The sequence below is a fragment of the Talpa occidentalis genome, unplaced genomic scaffold (assembly GCF_014898055.3).
Source record: "Talpa occidentalis isolate TD23 unplaced genomic scaffold, MPIMG_talOcc4v2.1 talOcc4.3, whole genome shotgun sequence".
Lineage (NCBI taxonomy): Eukaryota > Metazoa > Chordata > Mammalia > Eulipotyphla > Talpidae > Talpa > Talpa occidentalis.
Genome location: NW_023603184.1, coordinates 64,594,457 through 64,616,350, shown reverse-complemented (window position 1 = coordinate 64,616,350; position 21,894 = coordinate 64,594,457). Strand labels below are relative to the sequence as shown.

Here is a 21,894-nt window from a genome sequence, read left to right as displayed (position 1 = left end):
TCAAGACACAAGTAATGATGGTACATAAATAGAGAAGCACATAAATAGAGAAGCACCAAAAGACAGTGGAACAACTATGTAAAATCCCAGAGGAGGAGAAAGTCCTTCTAGCCTGGAGGCTTATGAGAAAGCAGAAGGAATTAAAGGTTCAGTTCCCCCTCCCTGCTCCCATCCAAAAAGGTTAGATAGACTTTTCTCAATAGCCCACGGTGGCTTTTTGTTACTTTGGTACAAGGACTAGATGTCAGTGCCCTGTAACCCTCAGGAGGTTTATCATAGTTACTTACAGAATGCAGATTGTTTTGGGTTGACAACAGTAAGTGCCCTGAAGCTTAAACAAGCTGCTGCTCTTGCCCATATCTTTCCTCCCTAATTGAAGAAATAAGTGTCCAAAGGTTCTACACTTTCCCTAATCAAAGAAGCAATCACTGTTCCCAGAAGAATGTAGTTTTTTTTTGGGGGGGGGTGTCTCACCCAGTTCTAGGTTTATCAGTAAACATGTTCTCTTTATCTAAGAATCTCATCTTTACTCTCAAAGTAAGGATGAGGTTACCCGCTTTCTGTCCTTGCTGCCCCAGGTCTTAAAACACAAGATAATTATTCCTATTCTGTTCCATTATTTTTTAGAATTTCCAAGTATGTGAATTCTCCATACATATATTATTAAATGCGTTGTTTTTCCTTTGCTAACCTTGTGATGCTGTTCTGATTATTCATCCAGCCTGAGAAGAACCCGGATGTGTAGGGGATAATCTGTTTTGCACCCCAACCAGATACAACATCTTCAGTGCTAGCCTTGAAAGATGGAGACAGTTTTAAACAGTAATGATGACAGTACTGGGGGAGGGAAGGGAAGCAAGGGATTCGAGAATGGGAGGATGAGAAAAAAAATGAACATTTCCAGTGTGGTCGGCGTGGGAACCAAGCCACATACAGCTCAACAAGCGATGTGAATGTGGGAAAGGCAATATCTTCATTGGATTCCTACTATCATCACTTATCAGCATAAAGCCATAAATAACATCAAGCAAGTGTCAAGTCATATAAGGAGGGAGCAAGACAAGGACAGGTCTTGAGAGCAAAGAAAGCTGAGTGGCCTGTGTGAGGAATAATGTCTATGGGTGAGCAGGGTGAAGTCTGGGGTCAGGGGAACAGGCCCAGGTTCCTGATTTATAATCTCTAAATATCATTATTACGGATAGAAACTGTTTCTTCCATGAGTAACTTGCAACAAGAAAAAGAAAATGTGGAGGGAGAATCTATTGATTAAAAGAGACCTGAAGACATATCAATATATGAATTTTAGTTGAACTCTGATCCAAAATGGCAAAATAATGTACTGAAGCAACCTACTCTGTAAGTAAATTAATTATAGGTTACAAAACTATGATACAAAACTCTACAAAACTATGATAATTAGGAGACGATTGAATATTAGATACTTTGAAGATAAAACTCATTTTTAACAGGTACTGGTGTTGCAGCTATGCTTTTAAAAAGAATCTGTATGGCTTGAAGATATATTCTTGAAACATTTAGCAATGAATGTTTGGGATGAAGCAATGTTTGGGATTCTCTTCAGAGAATTCTCCTACAGAGAGTAGGAGAAAGAAAAGTTAAAAAAAGAATGGCTGCCCATGATTTTGTAATTGTTACAAGTGGTGTTTAAGATTCATCACACTATCCTTCCTACCTCTGCATATGTTTGAAACGAGGCAGCTCAGGTGGGGGCTATGCTGAGTGGGGAATGTCCCCAAGGCTAGTGTGAGGGTTGGGAGGTGAGGGGGAAGGAGAAACTCCTTTTTCTACTATTGACCAGAGCAGAAAATGCCAAGTAGACTGTATTACAGTATGCCCACGGGAAGGACAGCCTGTCGGGGAGGGCCCTCCCGACTGGCCCCGGCTCTCCACTCTGCGGCCACTTTCCAGTTCGCTGAGTCTCCCGACTTTTTGTTTCTCCCCAGGAGGTCACTGGTCTTGCGCCTCCTAAATCGCTGGAAGTCGCGCTCCGGGCCCCGGGCCGCCGGCTCCCCCCACGGCCCGGGGGAGCGTGGTGGCGCCCGGCTGCGGGCCCGGGAAAGCGTCGCGTCGGCATGGCGACGCCCTCGGGAGCCACCTCCAGGGCGAGCGGCCTAGGCCCCGGGACCTGAGGCCGGGGGTGGGCCCCGTGGCCGCCGCCGACACACCCAGGCAGGGTGAGCCCCGCGCGGGTGTCCAGCCCCCAAGTCAGCCTGGGCCGGGTCGCAGGAGAGGTAGGGCGAAAGGCTAAGGGAGGATGTGTGGGGTGCTCCTACTTCAGGGGGTGCGGGGAAGAGAGGGGCCGCTAGGGAGGGAGCAGGCGTTTGGGAAGAACCGCCCCTAGGGGGTGGGAGGAAGGGACCAGCCCTGGGGTGTGTGAGAGGGAGAAGAGTGTGTGAGTGAAAGTGGCTTGGCTTTTACACCTGCCTCCAGCACAGGCCGGAATTTGAGGTTCCCTGAGAGGGAAGAGAATGGGCTGGGGAATGAGCTTGATTAGGTGTTGAGGGGATGGACAGGAATGAAGCAGCTCAGGTGGGGCCTATGCTGAGTGGGGACTGTACCCAAAGCTAGTGTGAAGGATGGGAGGTGAGGGGAAAGGAGACACCCCATTCTGAGAAGGAGTATGAAGCTCCTTCAGTGTGGTCACAGTATTATGCTTAATGCCAAGGATTCCCTGGGAGATTGTAAAGCCTCCTCCAAAAAATCAAATGAATGAAACACATAAAGATCCACACATAATTTTACATTCAATTTCAGGGCTTCCCAGAGCAGGCCCCCAGCCTATACAGAAGCCCCAAGTTTAGAGTCTTAGCTGTGGAGATATAAAGAGATGTGGGATTTGTCAAGTGCCAGTACAAGGCAGTAGCTTATCAATGCCAAATAAGTAACAGAGACAGTGACTGGTAAAGAATGTTAATGATATGGACTTGGGGAGAAGGGGGTGTAAAAGGAGTGTTTGGGGAAGGCAGGTGTAGGGCCTGAGGGTTAGGACCTAGAGTGGGACCCTAGGTCCTAGGACAGGACTCTTAAGAAAGGCCCCAGTGATGGTGGAGGAGGTTTATAGCTTCCCTAGCTCCTCATCCATCTGATTCGGGGAGAGCCCCTGAAATGTGGCTTATAAATGCTGTGTCTAGTAAATGGGTCTCCAGATGACAAAGGGTTGCATAGTCACACACCTAATGGCCAGATTTGGAGAAGTCTCAGAAGAGGCCTGTTTAATTGTGTACTTCAACATTTTCCAAATTTATACACGTGTGAGTCTTTTATTTCTCCCTTCCTGTGCCTCTACTACCAGCTTAAGAAGCATGTCAGCATTACATTTTGGAAAAAAATTTTTTTTTTCTTTTGAGAATGTCAGCTTTATTTTTTTTTTCCTTAACAGTTTTTTGTATTTAGTATTAAATGGACATATGTGTTCAAACAATCATGTATATGTGGTGTAGGGTCCGGAAGGGACACTGAGCAGGTTTTCTGATCCAGCAGACCCGGTAAGGAGGAGTCAGAGTCCTCGGTGGTTTGCAGGTTTTTATTGGGGTTCAGCGGGTACATGGCAGGCAGGGGTGCTGGGGGGCCGGGAGGCTGGCAGTCCTCCCAGCCCCCATCAAATCCTCACTCTATCTGGGCTCTCCGGCCTTCTCTCTGCTTCTCTGCTTCCATTTGTTCTTGGCTTCTGCTGGTGTCCCCCTGACGCCGTCCTTATAAACTCAGTCTCTCAGTCCAGGTGCACCCACTCCAGGTGCCGCCATCAGGCCTGCACTCAGGACCACAGGGTTCCCTCATCTATCCTAATTGTGGGAGGGCAGAAAAGACTGATACTTTTTTCTTACCCTATAATATGCTTTACTTTTAAATATTTTAACAGAATATTTAAGTATTATTATATAAAATTCCCCATTGTTTATGGTGTCTTATATTTACACCATTAAATGTTTTTATATTAATTTTTTTACATCATTGTTCATTTTTAAATAATATTTGCTTCCCCCCACCCTCTCAGGTGTAGTCCCCATAGAGTTTCCTTCCCCAATGCCCCCGTGCACCATCACCTTAGTCCCCTGTGCTCCTCCCTCCCTCCCTCCCTCTGATCCCTCTCCTGCCTCCTCCCCTGCAGGCTGTCTCTCATTTATAACTGTCTGTTTTTGCTTTGTTGTGTTTTGTACTGTTACTATTTTTTCACACTGATGTCTTACCTGGTTCCCCTATATTCCTGCTTAAGTAAAACCATCCAATATTTTTCTTTTTCCTTCTGGCTTATTTCACTGAGCATAATTCCTTCTAGCTCCATCCACGTTGCTGTGAATGGCATGAGTTTATCTTTTTTGATAGCTGAATAATATTCCATTGTGTATATACCCCACATCTTCTTGATCCAGTCATCTATTTTTGGGCATTTGTGTTGTTTCCAGGTTTTACCTATTGTAAATAGTGCTGCAATAAACATAGGGGTGCAGGTACTCTTTTGAATCATTGTTTCTGTGTCCTTTGGGTAGATCCCTAGTAGTGGAATTGCCGGGTCATATGGTAGCTCCATTTTAGTAGACTGAGGAACCTCCAGACAGCTTTCCATAGTGGCTGGACAAGTTTGCACTCCCACCAGCAATGCAGGAGAGTTCCTTTTTCACCGCATCCTCGCCAACATTTGTTGTTGCTTGTTTCTTTGATATGTGTACATTCTTACTGGTGTGAGGTGGTATCTCAATGTGGTTTTAATTTGCATTTCCCTGATTAAAAGGGATGTTGAACATTTTTTCATATGCCTGTTGGCCATTTGCATTTCCTCTTTGGAGAAATGTCTTTTAAGTTCTTCTGCCCATTTCTTGACTGGATTGTTTATTTTGTTTTTGTTGAGTTGTTTGGGTTCTTTGTATATCTTTGTGATCAGTCCCTTATCAGTTGACTGGAGTGCAAAGATTTTTTTCCCAATCCGTGGGGTGTCTCTCTGTTTTGGTTAATGTCTCTTTTGCTGTGCAGAAGCTTTTCAGTTTGATGTAATCCCAGGTATTTATCTTTTCTTTGACTTTCTTTACTTTGGGTGATGAGTCTTTAAAGATGTTATTGCGATGTGTGTCTTGCAGTATTTTACCTATATTTTCTTCTATATATTTTATGGTTTCAGGTCTTATGTCAGTTCTTTTATCCATTTTGAGTTGATTTTTGTTCATGGTGAGAGGTAGTGGTCTAGTTTCATTTTTTTGCCTGTGGTGGTCCAGTTTTCCCAGCACCATTGATTGACCAAACTGTCCGTATTCCATTGCATATTCTTTGCTCCTTTGTCAAAGATCAGTTGTCCATATAAGTGTGCCTTTATTTCTGGGTTCTCTATTTGGTTCCATTGGTCTGTGTGTCTTTTTTGTTCCAATACCAAACTGTTTTAATTATTATGGCTTTGTAGTATAGCTTGAAGTTTGGAAGTGTGATACCTCCTTACTCCTTTGTTTTCACCAGTAGGGCTTTGGCTATTTGTGGTTTTTTGTGTTTCCATATGAATTTCACCAGTATTTGTTCTATTTCTTTGAAGAATGTCATGGAGATTTTTTTTTTTTTTTTGCGAGGAAACGTTAGGTTTTTATTTTTTATATTTTTTATATAAATTTTTTTTATTTTTATATTCCCCATACAACTGCGACACCCTTATTTTGACCCCAATCCCCCCCCTCCCCGCCTCCCACCCCCCATGTCATGGAGATTTTTATTAGAATAGCGTTAAATCTGTATATTGCTTTTGGTTGGATGGACATTTTAATAATGTTAATTTTTCCAATCCATGAGCAGGGAATGTCTTTCCATTTCTTTGTGTCTTCTTCTATTTCTTTTACAGTGTTTTATAATTTTCTTTGTATAAGTCTTTCACCTCTTTTGTTAGGTTTATTCCCAAGTATTTGATTTTTTTTTTGTTTCAATAATAAAAGGGATGGTTTTCTTGATTTCTTTTTCCTCAGAGTAATTGTTTGTGTATAGGAAAGCTACTGATTTTTGCATGTTGATTTGTATCCTGCTACTTTACAGAACTGGTTGATTATTTTGAGTAGTTTTTCTGTGAAGTTTTTAGGGTTCTCTATGTATACTATCACATCATCTGCAAATAGTGACAGTTTTACTTCTTCTTTCCCTATTTGGATTCCTTGGATGTCTTTCTCTTGTCTTACTGCCCTGGCTAGGACCTCCAGTATTATATTGAAAAGCAGTGGTGAGAGAGGACATCATTGTCTTGTTCCTGATCTTAAAGGAAAGGTCTTCAGCTTTTCGCCATTGAGAATAATATTGGAAGTGGGTTTGTCGTATATGACTTTTATCACAGTAGTTATGTTCCTTCTATCCTGAGAATTTCAAGGGCCTTTATCATAAATGGATGTTAGACTTTGTCGAATGCTTTCTCAGCATCTATTGATATGATCATATGTTTTTTATTTTTCTTTTTGTTGATGTGTTGGACTACACTGATTGATTTTCGTATGTTGAACTGTCCTTGTGCCCCTGGGATGAATCCCACTTGATCGTGGTGTATTATCCCTTTGATGCATTGTTGGATTCTGTTGGCAAGGATTTTGTTAAGGATTTTTGCATCTGTGTTCATTAGGGAGATTGGCCTGTAATTTCTTTTTTTTGCTGTCTTTGTTTGATTTTGGTATTAGTGTAATGTTGGCTTTGTAGAACATATTTGGTAGTATTCCTTCTTTTTCAATTTTTTGAAAGAGTTTGTGTAGGAGAGGCACTAATTCACTGCTGAATGTTTGGTTGAATTCATTTGTGAAGCCATCTGGGCCTGGGCTTTTGTTTTTGGAGAGGCTTTGATTACTGCCTCAATTTTGCTGCTTGTAATTGGTCTGTTTAGGTGTTCTGTTTCTTCTTTGTCCAGCCTTGGATGATTATATCGTTCTAGGAATTTGTCCATCTCTTCTAGGTTGTTGAATTTATTTGCATATGTGTTCATAATAATCTCTGATTATTCTTTTGATTTCTACTGAGTCTGTTGTGATTTCTCCTTTCATTTATAATCATTTTGGAAAAATTCTTGAAGAGGGTTAAGGCCCAGGGAAGGGTGCTGAGCAATGGCATGATACTGGGTAGTGATGTGAGATTACAAGGAGATTAATGGGACAGCCTTGTGTGGGAATGGAGTAGCCACAAGAGACTAGAGACAGAGGGCCCGAACCATAGTAAACTCAGCTGTGACAAGAGGAACATTTGTCAAGGACTGAGGAAAAAATATGTGTGTGGTTTCTCATGGATGGTTATATTGCTACTGTTTTCTTCTCAGGAAATGACCTTTGGCACTAAATGAAGACTCCATTTCTCATGATAAAATGGCAGCAGTGAAAACCCCCAGCAGAGAACTAAAGAAAGCCGAAGAACCATTTAATGATGTATCACCCCTCCTTTTGAAAAGCCTAGTAGAGGAGCCCAAGAAAAGGAAAGAAGTACCTAATCACCTCCTAGAATCAAGTAAGTGGTTACAATTTGCTTTCCAGAGGATCCAAAGCCTAGAAGGCACAATGGAATTTTTGTTGTTGACTTATCTATATTGTTTTACAGGCTATAGTAGTTATCATTGTTAAGAAAAGTAGTCTGTTTCATTCCTTTCATTTAACTTGGGGCTTTGGTGTAAATTGGTCACCCAGTTCAGTTGCTTCCACTACCTTGAATGTGTTTCAGAGGATCTGTCCTGAGTACCTTGTTCCTCATCCATAGCAGGTCACAGGGATGGCTGTAGTGCTCTTGTCTGTGGTCACACTCTCCCCCAACCACCCTTCACATTCCAGTCAGTTTCTAGAATCCTGGTGACTTCTATCCTTGCACTGCTCCAATATTCACAGGTGTTCCCGTCACATACAAAACAAAGTCCCAATTCCTTCACCTGTCATCTGGCCCGCTTTGCTGCTGATGTCTCCCTGCCCACCCACCACCTCCCAGTGCTATGCTCCCCTCATCCCTGCTCCAGCCCTGTTACCCCTGCTCCTTCAAGACCATGTGCATTTTACACCTTGCCTTTACCATGCACATCCCTTAGGCTAAAAAGCCTGGTAAATCTGTGTCCAAGCCTGATCACTTTGCTTGTGTTATTCTCATTTAATTTGCACAAAGAATGAGATGTATCCTATTACAACTTACTGTTGGAGAGGCTGACACTCAGAGGGGTCAAGTGAATCCCCCAAGATCTCCAGCTAAGTGGAATATTGGTGCTCAGCTGTTGCAGCCCAGAGTCCAGCTCCTTGTATCAACGCAGGTTGCTTCCCACTCATCCAAAGCCCATCTGTATGCCAGACACATGCTGTGATGTATTTTTTTTTTGTACTGATGGAATTTATTGAGTACAAATTTGTATATTGGACTGTTTCTGGGCTCAACAGAAAATTGCCCCCTTTATATCAATTTTGTAGCCCTAAAACAAAACAAAGGCTTTAAAAATTACCAAATAATGTTCAATTGTATACTTAAAAATGCTAAATAGCCTACAGAGATCATCAGTCCTCCTGAAACACCATCCTTGCCCCATCCCAGCCCTTTAGTTTGACTCAAAGCTGATGACAGTGACAACTTACCTGTCATTGGAGGAGCTGAGCACCCAATGTTTGCTGCCCACTTAAGATGTGGATTAGAATCCCAGTGCACTGAGGAAGGGTTGAGAGTGTTTGTGGCTCACAGGATTTGGATAAACTAAGGGTGAAAGGTCATCATTTATAAGAAATTGGACAGTGCATTCACATTGAGGAAGGCAGCTCAGTGGTTGAATTTGACAGATCCGGGATTAATTTTTCACTGCCAGCTTTGGGCAAGTTGTCCAATCTCAGCCTTGTGGAGTCTCAGCTTTCTCATCTGCAAAATGAGAATAATACCAGCTTCATAGTGTTACAAACAAATGCCTCACATAAAGTCCTGATGGCAGGGAGGGGGTTCTCAATACCATCTCTGCACATCTCAACTCCTGAAATGAAGAACTAGGCAAAGTTTTGTAGACCTAGACACTTCTGTGGCTATTTAAAACTTGTTCTCAAATCTAAAAAAAAAAAAAAGATGTTCACATTATAATAGTTATTTAAGACTTTACTGTTCAGGGGATAATTATTCAGAGCTTTAAGATTTAAGCTATATCACATTGTAATTCTATCCGAGGGAAATAATAACAGCCAAATACATTGTAATAAAGTTAGACACTTGGTGTTAGGATTCCTCATAGTTATGGCAGAATAAGTAATAGCAGTGTTATTTAGAGCAAAAATAGTGCAGGCTCTTTAACGAGCTCCAGTTATATTATGAAGACTTCTGCAAAATGTGAGGAGCAAATTATTTTAAGAGGTAATAAACAATACATGTGGATTTGTTTTGTGAGGATAATATCTCCCGGGTGATGTGTAAAGATAGAGGGAGAAGCAGTACAGTCCCTTTGGAACAGATTAATCTTGTTGACAGCTCTGTCCTCTGTCTGAAACTTTCATAGGCTTAAAATATCCTAAATTAAAGAAAGCCCATGTCAATAGGATCTTACTGCATTTAATATTTTCGTTGACATCTCATCTCATAATGTACTTATCTACATTGTTTTTATAGAGGTTTATGCAAAACTCAAGAATAATAAGGTCATAGAGGCAAAACCTGGCATATTGCATTTTGGAGGCTATGAAGTAGAAAAACAACACCAACAGATTCTGGTAGGTGCTTTTTAAGTGGGCTAATTAATCACAATAATGAAATGACATGAATGTTCTGCCTTTATATACTCGTTCATCTAAAAAGCAGCATTATCAGCAGAAGTACAGGTATAAATTGTACCACAAAGGGAGGTCTAGGCTGAAAATTTTTCTTCTTTTTTTTTTCCTTTTTTTATTTTTTTTTAATTTTATATATTTTTACATCAGTTTTTCATTTTTGCACAATGTGTGCATTTTCATCTTGGTTATAGTCCCCATACAATTCCCACCCCCCTCCCCTTGTTTTGATCCTACTCCCTTCTCCCCACCACCCGTAGTGTGTCTCTGGTTTATAGTTGCTTGTTGATTTTGATTTTTACTTTATTATAGTTAGTTTTTTCCCTAGTCTCTTATTTAAGTTTTCTAAATTCCTAAATTTCTAAAATTTCTAAATTTTTCTTTCTGGCTTATTTCGCTGAGCATGATGACTTCCTAGGCTGAGAAATTTTTAAGTTACCTTTGTGTCCTTGGACCAGTTTACACTCCCCATCCCTCACCCCCAACCCTGGCCAAAGATCCTGCTCAGCACCCTTCCCAAACAGGTATCCTTAGGGACCAGCAGCTATGATTTGTCTCACAGGATTTACTATAGTCCTATCCCAGCTCTCCAGCTCTGTGGAGGTTGTAACATTACCCTCACTATAGGAATGAAGAAACCAAGATTCCAGAATGTTATAGTACCTCAAGAACATAGAGCTATTAAGTGATGGAGGCAGAACTTGACTCTTTTTTAAATTTTTTAAAAATTTTTTACATCATTGTTCGTTTTTAAACAATATTTGCTTTCCCTCCGCTCAGGTGTAGACCCCGTAGAGTTTCCTTCCCCAAGGCATCCGTGCACCATCACCTCAGCCCCCTGTGCTCCTCTCTCCCTCCCTCTGGTCTCTCTCCCTCCCCCTCCCCTGCAGGATGTCTCTGCTTTATAATTGTCTGTTTGTTTTTGTTTTGTTCTGTTTTGTATTGTTATTTTTTATACTGATGTCTTATTTGGTTCCCCTATATTCCTCCTATAAGTGAAACCATCCAATATTTTTCTTTTTCCTTCTGACTTATTTCACTGAGCATAATTCTTTCTAGCTCCATCCATGTTGCTGCGAATGGCATGAGTTTATCTTTTTTGATTGCTGAGTAATATTCCACGGTGTATATGTACCACATCTTCTTGATCCAGTCATCTATTTTGGGCATTTGAGACCTTGACTCTTAAACTGCCTTTCTCCAAATCAGTGCATGCTTGCCCCAGGCCTACACCACCAGGTAAAGGGGGGTGTGTTTTCTAGGAGATTCCAGCAAGGGTTTTGTTTCACTGCTCAGGTCAGATGTACACATCTAAACTGGTTATTCTGGTTGAGAGATTCTGGCCAAGTCTGGGCTGCAGGGGTCAACTCCATTGAGCTGGCTCCAGAAGAGAGATGAGAGGCGGGACTGCAAAGTGACTGACACCAATAGTGACAGCAGCCCATTGCAGAACCACTTCAAAGTTCAGTCCTTCTGGGTCCCTGTCAATGACCCGAATGTTCTGACTAGGCTCGACCCTCGGTCCCTAGAGCATTCTTAACTCCCATGCTAACAGGGATATGAAGTTTTTAAGTTTGTGTACTTAGCAGGTGAAAATACAACATAATTACATAGTTATGTTCTAAAAAATATTTTACAAAAGGATTTCTAATTTTTGTAAGTTTATATTGAGGTAAGGATGGCTTGTAGCATTATATGAGTTTCAGGTATAAATTTCAGCATTATAATTCTACATCTGTGAACACTATAGTTTGATCAGCACCTAAAATCTAGTTTCTATCCATCACTACACACTTGCCCCTTTTATCCATTTCACTCTCCTCCCTCAATCGCCTTCTCCTTGGGTAATCTCCAGTCTGTTTTCTGTATATAAGAGTTAGCTTCAGTTTTTTGTTTTGTTTTGATTTTGGTTTTTTTGGCTATTTGCTTTATTTATATTTCACATATGAGTGAAAGAGTTTTGTATTTCTCACTTAGCCAATACCGCTAGGTCCATCCTATTGTCACAAATACCCAAAAGTCATCTTTTTTTATATCTGAGTAGTATTCCATTATGTATATACACCATGGCTTCTTTATCCAACCATTTGTTGTTGAACACGTAAGTTGATTTATTTTATTATTGTTGTAAATAATGCTGCAGTGAGTATAGGGGTGCATATATCTATTTGTACTAGTGTTTTCTCAGTTTTTATAAAATTATCCAGTGGAATAGCTGGATCATATGGTATTTCTATTCTTAATTTGTTTAGAACTCGCCATTCTGCTTTCCATAGTAGTTACACAGTGTTACATTCCCAGCAACAGTGTATGAGGGTTCCCTTTTCCCCACATCCTTGCCAACACTTGTTTTTCTTTTTGATAATAGCCATTCTCACAGGTTGAGATGTCATTGCAGTTTTGATTTGCCTTTCCTTGATGATAAATGACCTTTTCATAAATACCTTTTCATGTGCCTGTTGGCCATTTCTATGTCTTCTTTGGAGAAACGTCTATTCAGGTCTTCTGCCCATTGTTTGATTGGGCTTTTTGCTTTTTTGTTATCGTTGTTGCTGAGTTGTATGAGTTCTTTATGTGTTTTGGATAACCCTGGATGCATGTATGACTTGCAAATATTTTCTCTCTTTCTGAAGGTTGCCTTTTTGTTTTGGTGATGCTTTCTTTCCCTGTGCAGAATTTTATATTTTGATGTCATCTCACTTGTTTATCTTTACTTTTGCTTCTCTTTTATGGGTTTTCCATAAAAAGCCTTTTTAAAGGCTTCCTGCATGTGTTTTCTTCTATTTGCTTTATGGTTTCAGGAACCTGAAATTTAAATCAGCTCTACAACCTCTGTGACTTCACCAGGATCCCCTAAAGCAACACTGAGTGGAACATTTCAGAACTACTCCTGCAGTGCTCTGGGCCAAACTGACCTGAGCATGGAGTGGGCCCGAGGTGGGCTCTCACCTCCTGGGCTCCCTGAGGCTCTCCCCCTATCCTTACCCATGACAAGCATCTACCTTTAGATGTAGTGCAGTCTTTTTTTTTTTTAAAGGTTTATTTATTTATACAAGAACTGGGGTATAGGCCAGATGAGAGGATTCACCAGAGACAGAGCGGGAAACAGAACAGGAAGACTGACAAAATACACTGCTGAGGGGAGCAGCGGGCGAGACAGGCGAGGTCTGCTGAGCCATGTGGGTTGCTCCCTGGCTGGCCGGGGGATCAAACCTGTGCTGCAGAGGCTGCAGACAGCTTCACAATGCAGCGCTCAACCACCTGTGCCACCAGGGAGGCCCTAGATGTAGTGCATTCTTAGAAGCCATCTATCATCTAAATAATTTCAGAGAAAGACAAATACCACATAGTATCACTTTCATGTGGAATCTAAGCAAATAAACAAAATCAAGCTCATGGATATAGGGAACAGATTGGTGGTTATCAGAGGCAGGGTGGGGAGTGGGCAAATGGGTGAAGGGGTTTAAAAGTACAAAGTGTCAGCTATAAAAGTAAGTATGTCACAGGGATGTCATATGCAGCATGGACCGTAGTTAATAATGCTGTATTGTATTATTTTAAAGTTGCTATGAAGAGTACATCTTCAAAGTTTTTATCACAAGAAAAATTTTTGTGACTATGTATGGTAACAGATGTTAGCTGGACTTACTGTGGTGATCATTTCACAGTGTATTCCAGTATCAAATCATTATGTTCTATATCTGAAACTAATGTAATACTACATGTCCATTTTATAAATATTTTAAGATATTTAAACTCTCATGTTAGACAGCTCAGAGGAGAATCTTGTGGGAAAAGGAAGCTGGAAGAATGTCCGGGAGTGAAGTGAGGTTTCTGTCAGGCAGTCCCCAGTACACAGGGCAAGCAGCTTCCACAACTTCTTATGCACTGAAGTGGCTACAGAGAGACTAGATCAGGAGAGAAACCTGTTAGGTGCCCAGCGCTTCCTCTCTGGAAAAGGGATTTAAGACTGATTAGGAACTTCCCCCATCGACCTATAAGAACTCATTTCTTATAACAGCATCAAAAACCAAGGTTAATGATTCATTTTAGAGCTTAATTTTCTTAGTATTAGATTTGCTAACTAGATTATGAAAGGATATACCTAAAATAATTGTCATTCATGACTATTCATTTTTATAATAAATAATTTACTCTCCTCTTTATCTTACTCCTACCCTAGACAATCACTAATCTATTTTATATTGGTATAGATTTGCCTGTTCTGGACATTGCATATATTCTGGACTTCTACAACATGTGATCTTCTATAACTAGCTTCTTTCATTGAACATTAATGCTTTCAAGGATCAGTCAACTTGCAACATGCACCAAGAACCAAGACATCATTCCTTTTTGGGCCAAGTAATATTCCATTGTATGGATATACCACAGTTTAGTCATTTATTGGGTGGTGGCTTTCCATTTTGGGGCTTTCCATTTTCCATAGTGCTACTGTGAACATTAAAATACGTGTTTTTGGGTAGATATATTTTCAGTTCTCTTGTAAATATGTCATAGAGTGGAGTTTTAGGGTTGTATGGTATATTTGGTTTCTGTGGCTGGCTTGATAAATTACCCCCAAATCTATGGTCTTAGAAAACAGAAATTCTGGAGATCAGAGTCCAAAATCAACATGACATGCCCATCCAAAAACTCTTGGGGAGAATCCTTCATTGTCTCTTCCAGCTTCTGGTGACTCCCGGTGTTCTTTGGCTTGTGGCAGCATCACTCCAATATCTGCCTCATCTTCACATGGCCTTCTCCTCTGATTCTTACTGTCTTCTCTTATGCCTATTAAAAGTACTTGTCATTGGATTTAGGGCTCATCTGGATAATTCAACCTAACCTCATCTCAACTTAACATCTACCCTCTTTCCAAATAAGATCACATTGACAGGTTCCAGATAGAAAATGTGGACATTTCTTTTTGAGGTCTCTGTTCAGCTCACCGTAGCTTTGTTTGCATTTCCATAATGATAATCATGTTGAGCATCTTTTCATGAGCTTATTGTCATGATGTGAAAAAAAAAAAAGGCTTATGGAGAAGAAGCCATTTGGATAGTTCAAAAGTAAAGTGAGAAATAGGAAGAAGCTATCAGGGCATAGATGAAGACACTGAGAGAGGTTCAGGTAAGCATGTATGCAACATGTTTGGACACCAGTGTACAACCTGGTTTTCCTACATGGTAAGATTTTGGGAGGCAGGTAAAAGCTTCACTGTGCTGAAGAACAGGGCTATCGTTGTCCTTTGTAGGGCACAATGCCTAACACACAGAAGACACTCAATAAACATTTGTAATGACACTGAGCTCATTTTATTGGAGATACACTAATTCTAAGCAAATGCTGTGTAAAGTTTTAATAATCACATTGCTTCTATTAGACATTAAAACAAACAGAAATAGATAAAAGTACAAAATGATTTCATTGTAGTAAAATTCTCGGAGATCTTCAGAAAACCAGCTTTCTGTTTCCATCAGCAAAGTTAAATAAATACCTAATGTAATTACCTTGAGATTCTTGCCAAACAATGAGAAAATCCAGCTCTGCTTTTATCTTGGTTTTGCCACAGGAAACTATGCACATTGCCCAAGAATGGAATGATTGTGTGTTTTAAGCCACAATAAATTATTCATTAACATTTGAGTTTGATCCGGATCTGGTTAAAGGATTTACTTGGATTTAAAGCATTTTACTTGGATTCATATTGAAATCAATGTTATGATTCCCTTAAAACTTGAAATAATGGTTTCCAGTTTTCTCAAAATTAAGGCCTTTTTCTTCAATTCTTTTTCCCTCTGTGGAAAGACTTGTCTGGGGAATTGCATTTATTAAGTAAATAATTAATCAATTTGCCCATGAGACAATCAGTGTTGCTGTTGCCAACCCCAAACACAGTTGGGAGCCCGTGCAACCTTATCTTCTGTAAATTAACAGTTCTTCAGCTTTCTGAAATAACAGTACTAGCTTTCAATTCCCTACTGCAGACTTTAGAGACCCTCCCAAGATTTTGATTCTCAAAATTGGATCCATGAATCTCAAAACTTGTCCTTGGTGTGTCAGGGTGGGGAGAGTTGTAGCCAGTTGACATATATGCTTAAAGCATCTTTCTAGAGCGTCAATTTTATCCTGATATTTTGGAACAAAATTGTAGAGCAAAGTGTGTAACCAGCCTGCATTTTAAGATAAAACAATCTAAAGAAACTACAAACCCGCTTGAACTTTGTCTCCAGCTCCCTGGAGTTAGATACTAACCTTCCCTGAGAAGCTGTGCCACTGAGGGAAGGGGTAAAAGTCACGAACTTGAAGGCTGAAATGCTTCTGGAAAATACTGTGATAAGTGCTTGCAGCTGCAATTTAACCCCTATTCATCCCAAGTCACCCCTTCTTTGGAAGGTGGGCTTTGCTCTGCACTGGGGAGGGAGAAGACTAGGCTCTCCTGGGAGCACACAGGAGAGGGCACCTGGACACAGGGGTAGGGCGTGGGGGTGTAGGGGGGTGTGGGGGGGTGAAGAGAGCTATGAGCAGTACTTGGGAAATCCCTGTAAATTTGGAGTAAAAACTATTAAATTGATGACTCCTTGGGGACTTGGGTGTGTGGTTGGTGGTTTTTTGTTTGTTTGTTTGTTGTGTCTGTGAGGTCAGTTCTGAAAAGCTTAGGGCCTAAGTTTCATGTTCAGAGTTAGCCTGGTGCCCTGTGGGGTCAGCATGAAGGTCATGATGACCCACTCAGCCAGGAGAAGCTCTGTTCCCAAGGAACACAGACCTTGGGGCACTGGGGACATCTATGGACCCCAAAATTGGTGGATAAGGCAGGATTTTAGATAATTTTATCTTTCCTCACCTCTAAGTCAATGCTGGATTATTTGTTTTTTTCTTGTGTTTTCAAATAAGCTTTTAATACTGGTTTAAAATACACTTTCTAAATACTTCTTTCATCTAAAGGCATCCCTACCCCCTTTGAGTAATTATTTTCCCCCAGTTTTAATTACAAATGGACAGACAGAATGCCATGTTAGTCCTGAAAGGCTATTACTTTTTACCAACTTAAGAAGTAAAACTGACCTGCTGATGAAGGATATCAAGAAAGATGGAAAATGCATTTTGGGCTCTGAGATCTGGTGAGATGTGCAGGAGCAGGGGACCAGAGCCCTGGGCCAGAACTGAGGACCAGGGTTCTAAGCCCAGCTGTCCACTCAGCCCCGTGTGCTGGGAGCAGTGCCAGACCTTTGTGTCTTCATACGCTCAGAGGATTTTACTAAACGTACTAAATTTGCAATCAGAACTTGAGAACTGCAAAATTAATAGAACCTCCAGTTGTCCTTTTTTGCTTTACTTTGTTAGGGTTTGTTGTTTTAAGCTAGTTAAAAAAGTTCATTGGCAAATATGTGGTCTCAAACTATCTTAGGAAACATTTGATTTAAACATCCTTGTAAAAAGAAGGATTTTCTCCCCCACCATCACTGTGTCCACTGTTTTTTGAGGCCTTGGCCCTCTGCCATCTGCCAAGGAGCCCTTCAGTCTTAACAAGTGTCCATTTCATGCACAACAAAGCAAAAACAGACAATTATAAATGAGAGCCATCCTGCGGGGGAGGAGGAGGGAGAGGGATCAGAGGGAGGGAGGGAGGAGCACAGGGGACTGAGGTGATGGTGCACGGGTGCCTTGGGGAAGGAAACTCTATGGGGACTACATCTGAGGGGGTGGGGAAGCAAATATTGTTTAAAAATGAACAATGATGTAAAAAATTTTTAAAATTAATATAAAAAAAGAATAGAAAGTATGTGAAGGGTATACCTCACAGGTGGTAATTTTCTTTAGAAACCATTGACAACTAGGAAATAAAACATTCTATTTTATGTGTCTTGGAAAAAAAAAAGTGTCCGTTTCACATCAAATCTCAGGAAAAGCTGGATACATTTTCTTTCTGTTTCTGTACTCTTTTCCTGAATACGCATTTTTATTTTTTATTAAGGTAGCATCGGTTTACAACACCCTGAATGCTTTAGAAGTACAGGCTCGCATTTCCTCAAATGTGTGTTGCCACACCACACCCACCACTAGAGTGCCCATCACCCTCCACCATAGTCCACCTCTCCACGTCCATCCTCTCCCCTCCTCCTGTTACCTCAGCATGGTGTCAGAAGGCTCGGGTTTGTTTTGGTTTGTTTTGTCTGTTTGTTTTTCTTTATAGTCTGCATATATGTGAAATCACCTGGGACTTGTCTTTCACTTAGCATCCTTCCCTTGGGTCCCACCCATGTTATCACAAATGGGAAAATTTTATCTTTTTTTTTTATAGTGGAGTATTTTCCATTGTGTGATTTATGCACATCTTTATCCAGTCGTCCACTGTCCACTGATAAGCACTTGGGTTGTTTCTTGCTGTTGTAAGCAGGGCTGCAGTGAACACAGGGTGCATGTACCTTTTGAATTCATGTTTTAATACTCCTCAGATAGACACCTAGATGGGGAATCGCTTGATCACATGATAGTTCTATTTTCAATATTTTGAAGACCCTCTATATGTTTTGCATAGGGCTAGGCCAGTCTCCATTTCCACAGTAGTGTGCAGGGTTCTGAGAAAGTCCTTAAGCTGGGCAGAGGCACCGAGGCATAGTTGATTGTTCTTTAAATCGTGTTTGCTATGATTATTATTTTTTGTTCTTTAAATGGCAGTTATGTTTATTATTTTTAAAATTGATGTGTGATGTGATGGAGTTTATAGCTTTTAAAAATATATCTCCCCAAATCTCTTCAGGAACAAGATGAAAGATAAATAAACCAGGAGATGTATATTGTGCAAATTAATTACCTAAAAAAAATTGGAGTCAGGAAGGCCTGCAGAGGGAGCTCTCAGGAACTGGCACTGCAGACCTTCCTGTCTCCTCACCTTCATTTGCAGCCCCCACAGGAAGGAGTTAATCCTTCCACTTCCAAACCTGAAGAGGTCCTCTCTTCCACCTGCTTTTGCTCTACAGAAGTAAGCCTCTTTTGAAAAGAAAAGAAAAAAAAATAATAATAATAAAATAAAATTGTTTCTTAAAAAAAAAAAAAAAGTAAGCCTCTTTTGGGGCCTCCCCGGTGGCACAACGGGTACAGCACAGCGCAGCGCTGTGAAGCTGTTGTCTGCAGCCTCCGTGGTGCCAGTTCGATTCCGGCCTGCCAAGGAGATTCCCACATGGCGCAGCAGACCTCTCCTGTCTCACCCGCTGCTCCCCTCAGCAGTGTATTTGAGTCCTTCTGCCTGTTCTGCTCCCCACTCTGTCTCTGGTGGATTCTCTTAGCCTCCCATGCGTCTGGCCTATACCCCAGTGTTTGCATAAATAAATAAATCTTTAAAAAAAAAAAGTACGCCTCTTTCAAAGTATTTTTCTGCACTTGCTGTGCTCAGCCATAGCATGTATTTCCCAAATTGCATTTCCTCTGGCTGTTCCCAAATAAACAACTTGTTGTCACTGGTAAAATAACCGGCTACTTTGATCTAAAGGGGACAATATGCAAACAGATAAAACTCTCTTCTCTAAATGCTTCTTTTTCTCTCCCAGCATCTGGTCAATGTATCCAATGAAGACATCAATGTTCATATTATACCCCCACAAACCAAATACTTTGAGATCAAGTATGTGAAAAAGGTGAGCACCCTCTGCTTGTCTAGTCTTCCATAGTATTCCTTGTTGGGTTGTGCCTTGGGGTGGGTGTGTGATGTGGGGTCACCAGCCCTGTTCTCTGTGTGCCATGTCCCAACAAAAGCTCTCTTGCCTTCCAGGAACACCACCTCGTCCCTGGCTTGTCCCTCATGGTCACCATTATATTTTCTCCTGATGAATGGCGATACTACTATGACTGCATCCGTGTTCACTGTAAGGTAAGTCCCTCACAGTGGGGAGGGAGTGTCAAAACTTATGTTCTCAAGAGAAGAAGAAATAAAGATGGAATCACAAGTCGGAAGTTTCTCTGTCCAACCCTTGGGTCTGAGTGCTCGGAGGGTCCTCGTCCAGAAACGTGGGTCCCAGTTGGGAGGGTATTAGGCTCACAAGAATGGGGCAGAGCCACAAGATGCTGTTCGCCTCGGGCTTCTCACCTGCCCCAGCCTAGAGACCTCACTTACCGTGTGTTGCTGGGAGTTGAAATCTTTTTCAAATAACTTAAATATACTCCTTTAAGCAACAACCCGAGTTGTGATTACAAACACTGGGGACTGGCTGGTGTTTCCTGTTGGAATGTCCGCAGAGCTAGAGCTGGGGCTCAGCAGAGAGGTGGGGGCCTTGCGATGGGGCTGAAGATGGTTGTGCTGTGTTAGTTTTAGAGACTTTTCAAGGTCACCTCCTTCATCCTCTGGCTCCAGTCAGAGCCAACTCCCAGTGCTGCCCACCCTCCTCTTAAAACTCTCCCCTTTCCCCTTTGCTCTGTATTCCAGACCCGACTCTTTAAATTGAAAAGACTTAAGTTAACTAAATTTAATTGTTCAAAACCAAAATGGAGGAGTATGCTTTGGTAACAGTTAGGTGTAAATTTAAAAAACAAACCTAGAAACAAAATCAGAATATTGCCTTCAGGAGAAATGTTCTGTACCAAGAAGAAAAATTTCTGGGACAGGCATTGTGCAGAGTGTCAGGCACACTTCCTGCAGCTTTGCAGCATGCTAGTAACATCTGGCATTTATGTGGTAATTTTTATCTTTTAAAGTTTTGATCATCTGCTTTACATTTTTAAAACACCTTTATAGAAAAGCAGAATTATTCTTGCAAAGGAAGAAACAAGGCTTGGAGAGGTAGGTCATTTTCAAGGTCACTCTGCATGGCCTCCCTGCCCTCTTGCCAGCTCACTGTCCACTATTCAGTGTTTTCTGGATCAGCTGATTCTGTACTGGTTTCTCTTTCTATCCAGCCACTATAGTGTTTCCCTATAGTTTTCTGAGCTAGAAGCAGGTAGGTTACTGTCTTTATTTCTACCCAGCAGCATCTTGACCTTGCCTGAAAAATAATGAATATAATTTCAGAGAAATGTACTGAAAATTTCCTACACTTTATTTATAGCTAGGAAAACTTAATATTTCTGATGTTGTGCTTAAGCACTCAGGTTCCTTAAGGAAATACTTTTTAATGATAGGAAACAAGATAAGAAATAAGGTATCTACAAGTTCGTATTTGAAAATTATTGTGTTCAGTTTAGTACATTTCACTTTTTTCCATTAATTTTAGGGAGATGACACTTTGCTTGTTCCCATCCATGCCTATCCTGTTATGAATACGCTGAACTTTCCCTCATTTATAAATCTATCAAATGTTCTCCTTGGTGAAAGGTAAGTTACCAAAAGATTTACCATAATTTTCTGTCTGCTCTACTACTAATGTGCTGCTGGGTTGTCCACAGGTTTTAGCTTTTGTTTTTGTTTTTCTGCTGTGGCCAGTGCTGCTGTTAAGCCTGGCCTGGCCCTCATGTTCTGGAACCTGGCCTGGCCCTCATGTTCTGGAGTTTCTCCAGGATACACACCTCGAGTGGAATTGCAAGCCTAGCACAGGGTCAGGGGAACTAGGTGCCAAATTTTTGTCCACAATGGTGGTCCCCCATTTACACACCCCCTTGCAGCGCATGGGGATTCCTGTATATCCCATTCATGTCAGACTGCTGCATTTTTGGTGACATATATTTTTGGCCCCTTGCTCTTCCATTCTCTATTGATTTACACCAAAACATTCTGCCAGAACTCTCTTCCAGTGCTTTCCCCTCCTCACCATCAGCCCTTCCTGTGTTTACTGCCCTCAGGATTATATGATCCTGCATTTAACAAAGGTGAATTCCTCCTGGCAGGATTCACTCTCTGCATTTTGAGGACAAATCTAGCTATTTCCTCTAAATGGGTATATATAGTAACTTTTACCAAAATCCAAGTGGTAGGGAACAGCTAACTTCCTGGCTTATTCTTTCTTTCTTCTCCCTGTTCCCTCCATTCTTTCTTCCTTCTCTTCCTGCCACAAATTATTTTTTGTTTGGACCTTAAGCCAGGCCAATGAATTGAGAACAATGGTTTAATAAAACTGTGAAAATGATATACTTTATAATGCAGACATCAGTCATAGTTCTTAAAACACAATTCTACAAACACCCCAGGAGGCTTTGCCCAAGCTGTTCTGAACATAATGCCCTTCATTTGTAATCAGAATGA

General features: G+C 41.1%; 1 protein-coding gene across 3 annotated transcripts in view; it reads left to right on the top strand.

Annotated features, from left to right (window-relative positions):
* The first annotated feature begins 2,126 nt into the window (after nucleotides 1-2,126).
* The window catches only part of CFAP221 (cilia and flagella associated protein 221), a 101,276-nt gene continuing 81,508 nt past the window's right edge, over nucleotides 2,127-21,894 (top strand). The window contains exons 1-6 of one of the 3 annotated variants that reach the window (XR_005127527.2): nucleotides 2,127-2,252; nucleotides 7,277-7,461; nucleotides 9,565-9,665; nucleotides 19,274-19,360; nucleotides 19,495-19,593; nucleotides 20,930-21,030. Coding sequence is in view for 2 of the 3 variants with exons in the window: in XM_037523235.2 (XP_037379132.1) it covers nucleotides 7,323-7,461; nucleotides 9,565-9,665; nucleotides 19,274-19,360; nucleotides 19,495-19,593; nucleotides 20,930-21,030 (527 nt within the window). In the remaining variant the exon portion in view is untranslated. The remainder of the gene's footprint in view (nucleotides 2,253-7,276; nucleotides 7,462-9,564; nucleotides 9,666-19,273; nucleotides 19,361-19,494; nucleotides 19,594-20,929; nucleotides 21,031-21,894) is intronic. The other 2 variants (XM_037523235.2, XM_037523236.2) reach the window with 2 other exon arrangements.